Source organism: Phytophthora infestans, genomic scaffold, assembly GCF_000142945.1.
Source record: "Phytophthora infestans T30-4 supercont1.4 genomic scaffold, whole genome shotgun sequence".
Classification (NCBI taxonomy): Eukaryota; Oomycota; class Peronosporomycetes; order Peronosporales; family Peronosporaceae; genus Phytophthora; species Phytophthora infestans.
This window is the reverse complement of record NW_003303755.1, coordinates 2,703,820-2,710,453: the sequence shown is the minus strand read 5'-3', so window position 1 is coordinate 2,710,453 and position 6,634 is coordinate 2,703,820. Positions and strand designations below refer to the sequence as shown.

The following is a 6,634-nucleotide window of genomic DNA, read 5'->3' as shown; positions in this document are numbered from 1 at the left end:
CTTCATGGAAGCAGAGTGTATCTTTGCTTTAATGGGGCAGAGTGAATGTGCCTGATAAATACGTAACAAGTGTGAGCGCGACGGAAAATGAAAAGGAGAGGAGTAGAATCCTCGGTGGAGGTGTTGGAGAAATAGTGGAGTGTGCTGATGCTGATGAGGGCACCAGCGAGGGTTCGCTCGGCTTGGTTTTGAGTGCAGCGCGAGACGAGCCCAAGGGTCACTCCAAGATGATGAAGTTGAACCCTGGCGAGAGACAGGGGTGGTGGTCGGCCAAGAAATTCGACCGACGGATCAGAATGAGAGCTCTGGTGCAAGGCGCTGTGAACGACCAGCGAACGAAGATTCTCCTCGACACAGGAGCGAACGTTAGTGTGATCACTGACGCCTTTGCTAAGAAGTTGCGACTCCGAGATGTACCCGATCACGGACGCCGCATTGACATTCAAGGTATTAGCGAAGGCAAGGTGTCTACGACGCGGCGAGCGTGCGTCAAGATTACGCTCGGATGGGAGATGGTGTACGAGTTTGAGATGTGGATAATGGCGCATAGTGCAGGCATCGACGTGGTACTCGGGACCGACTTTATGATCCCAGCTGGGATCCGGTTGGACCTGTTTCACGGTGCGGCGCAATTACCGCACGAAGTCCAAATCCCGCTGATAAAGACCAAGAACATGATCGACAGCGAAGAATACGGCTCCCATGTTAACGCCGGGCCACCCGAGCGGTTGGACATTCAAGCGCACGAGTGGCGAGAATATCGACTAGTGAAGCGTCAAGTCGGGCTGGAAGAACACGTACTGTGGGTTCGTCGAACGAACAAGCTAATCCCGTCAGTGACGAGGTTTCGACGTGGACGGCCTCAGAGCATTCGATTGACCAACGTGTCTGATCGAACGGTGTACCTACCAGCACACGACTCGATCGCGATGTGGATTCCAGATGGGGAATTGCCACGAGGTGACGGCTATGTGCGTCTGGAGTCCAAGAAGTACCAAGACTGGCAAGTGTTGGCCTACGAAGGTTGTAGAGACCGCGAGCTCTTTCAGCGTGAATGCGAAATCTACGAACAATGGCTTGCAACTCAGCCTTCAGCAGTTGATCGACCATACTACCCAGAACCCGGTGGGGTGCTAGCACGACCTCTAGAAGACTCGCTAGTGGATTCTAGTGATCGTCTGACATGTGCAGAGCGCTGGGCACTGATCCTGGAAGAACGTGAACGAGTGGAAGCCTGTCTGGCGTCTGGGGTGACAGCCGGGGATTCGGCCGACGGTCAGCCTTCCGCAGAACCTTTGGACACGTGCACGACAACCCATGGCGGAAGCAATAACGCGAACGAAGCCTCGGTAGTGCGTACACACGAACTACTGAGACCGGTGAACGTGGTACATACGCCAACGAGTGTTAGTGTCCAGCCGGGGGTGACCACGGAAGCGACAAGCAACAGCACTGGATTATATTGGAGTCACACGTTTTGACGAAGCTGTCCCGGCCTTGTGTGTCACCAAATCTGCGAACGAGCCACCGGTGGTTGATCCAGAGGATACAGGCATCGCGCAGAAGGTGTTGAGTACGGCACCGAGTATTCATTGCAAGATTGGTGCGAATTCCGAAATGTCAAGACAGCGGCAGAACGAGGAGCGGAACAAAAGTCAACAACCCAATATGTCGGCAGCCCACGCATTCAATATTGCGAACGACGACTCGGCAGGTGGCCCAGAGATGGGAAACCAGGATGGAAAGGAGATGGACCAAGTACCGACTGTTGAAATCAAAGCGGATGCCAATGTTGAGTCAAGGGAAGAATCCGTAGCGGCGTTGAACGGAACATACATCTCGGTTGCTCGAGTGTTAACAACCGAGGGAAATGAAGCAACGGAGGATACGAGAAATGATTTCTACGAACACCAAGCTAACAACATTGGCTTGGACGACTACGCGAAGGAGCTGGCATTCCTGCCGGACCTGACCGAAGAGATCAACACGACAATTGACTACACTGCGCCTAATGTTGCTGATCCTGAGCTGTCGACTGAACGCCGAGAACGTCTAGTCGCGACGCTAAAGAACCACGAGCACATCCTGATTGCTAGTGGTAACGCACTGCCGCCGCCAGCCTACGGAGCGGTATGCGATATCGACACACAGGGGCACGCCCCAATTAAACAGCGTGCCCGGCGCGTGCCGCTGCGATTTCTCGGCAAGCTGTACGAGCTGCTGCGCGCTTTATTGCGTGCAGGACTGATCGTCTTTTCAGACAGTCCATGGGCATCGCCGATCGTGATTGTGATGAAAAAGAACGGGCTGGACATCCGGCTCTGCATTGATTACAAGATGGTGAATGCTATCACCGCGATCATGGAGTATGCAATGCCGCTAGTCGACGACCTGTTAACAGATCTCGAGCGCTACCTATGGTTCTGCTCGCTGGATGCAGCAAGCGGCTTCTGGGCGGTCATGATGACCTTGCGAGCGCGTAAAGTGTCAGCGTTCGTCTGCGCACTAGGACATTTTGAGTGGTTACGCATGCCCTTTGGGTTAAAGAACGCGCCGATGATTTACCAGCGTATGATTGACAACGCACTCTGGGGGTTCGTTCAACCTAAAGGAGGTTGGTTTGAATACTCGGAGAGGATGCGTTTAGCTGAAGAACAGGCCAAGGAACGTCGTGGGCCAAGCGCCGAGAATTCGTTTCAAACGAAGTTCGCGGCAGACCGCGAAGCACCGGTAGAGTCCGACCCTGTACTACAACTCGTCAACAGCCCCGTCGCTGACATGTTTACGAACGGGGAGCCAGACGAATCATCGCTGGTACCTGTATTTGGTCGACGGTCGTTTGTGGATGACATTTGCTTCGGTGGCGAGGATTTCGACAGCTGCCTAGCGACGCTGGACGGATTGCTAGCAATATTTCCACAGTGTCGGATCAGCATTAGCTTCACCAAGAGCATCTTTTGCCAACCCAAGGTGGACTTTCTGTCGCATAAAATTTCGCCAGAAGGTATCAGAGCTGACCCCAAGAAGTTTGCGGCCATCACCGAGCTTTCGTTTCCAACGAGCAAGAAGGGCATGCATGCGGTTAATTACTACAGCCGCTTCATTCAAGACTTCGCGGTCTACGGTGCGGCGCTGTACCAGCTCAAGGATGAAGACTTTGACGTTGAAGGTGGCCTTTCTGTGGCACGTCGTTCCCTCAAAAAATTGAAGACGAGTGTTTCACATTCACCCATCCTCAGGCACTTCGATCGGTCGAAAGAAGTTCACGTCATGCTCTTTGCGAATGAATGGGCGTTGAGCACTACACTAATGCAAAAACATGAAGGCAAGTTACACCCCGTACGGTTCCTCGGTCGGGTGCTCAAGGAGGCCGAGATGAACTACCATCCTGCTGAGAAGGAAGTTTTGGCGTTACTTCTGCTGTTGAAGATCTGTTACGTCCAGCTGGCAGGAAAGACGCTACATGTCTATACACGATTATCGACGTTAGAGTGGGTGCATAAGTCGAAGTCTCTCTTCGGACGCGCGGTCCAGTTCGCAGTGCTGCTATCGCAGTGGCACCTTAAGGTGCAGCGCGTGAAGGAGAAGGATGTCGCCTTTGCGCAGCTACTGCAGTCAAGCATCACGAGCTTCGTTGACCTGGAAGACTCGCTCGCGCCGGTGGCACCTCCAAACAAGGGTTCCCCGACTGTTCGAATGGACCCCGCGTTGCTGTACGCCAGGCTTTCCCGTAATTACAGCGGATTCGTCATGTCTTTTGACGGATCAGCGAAGACAGCAGTACCCCTGCATTTTTGACCAATAGAAGAAGTTTTGGTTTTCAGTACAGAATGCATGCTTGTACCTGAACAAGGGCCTCATAGGTGCCACCGGCTTTGGGACTCAATGCCGCCTCCATATCGATCGCTACCAACACTTGAGTGGACCAGTTCCTTTTCACCACTTGCGGTCTGATGACATGATGAAGACATAAAGTGTCCATGTCAAACTGAAACCTACCAGCTCAACCATTGACGTACCGGTACCAGGTATAATACCGGTATCTGTAGTGGAGAAAAACCATCGACTACCTACAGTACGGTACCGTTACATGAACTTGGTCGATGCCAATGTGTTGCCACGGTCAACTCGTCCTCTTACAGTTAAATTATAGTTATTCTATCTACATCTATGAGTTCTATGCTACATCTATAGTTTCTATGAGGCTTTCCCGACAGGTGCGAAGCTGCCATGTTGTTCTTGAACAAGCCACACATCGTCAATCACCTGCCCGTAGAGCCCACGAGCTGCTGGGTTCTCAGGGTCGGCTTCTACTTGCTGCCAGTGCAGATGCGTAGCATTCACGACTTCCATGCGCGAGTAGCCAAAGATTGAGTTACGGAAGGCATCCCAGACCTCGGTGGGTCTCTCAAAGGCCTTACGCATGATTGACGTCAGATACTGGCCTGACGCCCCGGTCAAAATGTGCGTTGTAGCGCGCATATTGTGCGTACGCTTCCAGGTCTGCGACTTGTACACATCGAACGCTCGTTCGTAGTTGTGTTGGTGGCCACACAGATACAGATCCACACCGTGTGTAAAGAACTTGTCCTCGAGCTTATTCCGCAGCATAGCAGCCTTATCGCCGCAGTTGGTGTCGTCCGATGTACAATACATGGGGCGATGTCCGATCACCACGAGCCACGGTGTTTTCTCCCGGTTCGCATTGGCCTTGGCAAGATCTTGCTCCAGCCACGCTTCCTGTCGAGCGATCACGTCTCCGTCCACATCAAATGCTTTCTTGAAGTAAATTTCCGTGGAGATTATTGCAAAGTGCACCAGCCCCACATCGAACGAGTAGAACCAGTTGTTCGGCACTTCCTTGGGCTCTACATCCTTTGAGCGTCCACCCACATGCACAGTCTGCACTCCTTCGTTCTGGTTGCTCGGCATGAGTCGGAAGCGTTGCGAGTAGTGGCTGAACACGTTGTGAGTCTCATGGTTGCCTGGACACACCATAAAGGGTACGCTAGCAGCAATCGGCTCGATCTCCTGCATAAATATATCTCCAACGTGCCCGTCAATCATGTTCAAGTCGTAGGCGTAGTCACCAACAGACACCACGCCGTCAACGATTCCTTCAGCAACCTCGGACTGCATCATCGGCAAAGTGGCTGCGTTCTGATAACCTATGTCTCCAGTTACCAAGAACAGCGTAGATTTGGGCTTCTCTCCGGCAGTCAATGGAGCTGGAGCAGTCTTGGTCACATACGGAATTGACCACGACGCGTAGTGTGCATTACCCACAACGTAGGTGTATCTCGTGTCCGCTTTCAGTCCTTCCAATCGCACCACATGTAGCCAGCGCTTGGACTGTTTCTCACCGTCATCTTCGAAAAATGTTGTGTTGGCCCAGGCCGTGACGGGGGTTGCATTCGGCCCCTCCACTTCGATGTGGGCATGGTAGCCTTCTACCATCTGCAGCTGAGCGTATCCGTCCCCACAATACTCCTTAGTCATCCATTGGACTGCCAGGCTGCCTGGTGTGCGACCATACGCTGTGTGTACGTGCTTCGGTCGGCACCGTTCAGCTTCGTCTCCTCGGAAAGGAATGTTGGCACCCAGACGATGCACCGCTGACCACCCGTGGAATACGGAGCCGACGATAAACTCGTACCCTGCGTCGTATTCCGCGAGGTTAATGAACGCCGTATGCGTCGTGAACGTTGCTCCATCTGTAGTATATGTAATCGCCTCCTTGCTGGCGAAAGGTGCTTCTTTGTCTCCTTTTATGAGCATTGTATCATTGTCGCCCAGTCGTCGATAGCGCACTTCCACGTCAGCGGCCACATCGCGACAGGAGCGCCACGGGTTGGAAACAACGGGGCTGGGATCATGCGCCTTCTGTAGCTTTACCTTGCGGATGTATGTGCGTCGAGTGGCCCACTCCACGACAGCACGTGTGCCCACGATGGATGAGCGAATGTCGTACGGCACGCAGTTCTCCACCTCTCGCTTCTCAAAGTCGTCGGAGTCTTCGGGCTCTTGTTGCCGCGCGATAACGGCGGCGCGAGGAGGAGGTGCAACGAGCGAAGATACGCTGGCGGTCAGTACAGCGAGCAGCAAAAGCAGCAGGCTTGAAGTCTTAGAAACTACCATGCTGTCGAACACCAGCAGATTTGAGACTGTTGTCCGGCGCCAACACCGTTTCGGCTCACAATAACGAAGATGCGGGAAGCATGATTCTACTATGAAAAGGAATCTTTGCTTGGAGAGCCGTTATTGGTCAGCATTAGCTGCAGGACTGAAGCTCCTTGGTTTAGTGACGTCGGCATGGAGCAATAATGAGCTTCTTTCCTTTTCTTCAGTTTTAGCCAAAAAAAAAAATAATCTGAAGAGATCATCCTGCTTTGAAGGACATGTTCTTGCTAAGCGGTGGAGTTCTCTGAACGAAATCGCGAGTCTGTCGTCCGCAGTCGTACAGTATAATACTTTTTCTAAGTAATCGATGAGAAGTTTGGCGCAGTTGCTATGGATACGTCGCCTCTGCCATTTAAGTTCGACATGAGCATCCTCTTGGTTTGGCTTGCTCAAGCTCGGTAGCGCTTCGTTCCAAATTATTGCTATTGTCGTTTAGCTTACTTTTATTGACACG

At 52.5% G+C, this 6,634-nt stretch overlaps 1 protein-coding gene across 1 annotated transcript; it reads right to left on the bottom strand.

Annotated features, from left to right (window-relative positions):
* Positions 1-4,197: 4,197 nt before the first annotated feature.
* Positions 4,198-6,138, bottom strand: PITG_03662 (calcineurin-like phosphoesterase, putative; the record flags this gene model as incomplete). The annotated part of the gene is made up of 1 exon (XM_002906673.1): positions 4,198-6,138. The coding sequence occupies one exon, from the start codon at positions 6,136-6,138 to the stop codon at positions 4,198-4,200; it is 1,941 nt and encodes a 646-aa protein (XP_002906719.1).
* Between the last annotated feature and the right edge of the window lie 496 nt (positions 6,139-6,634).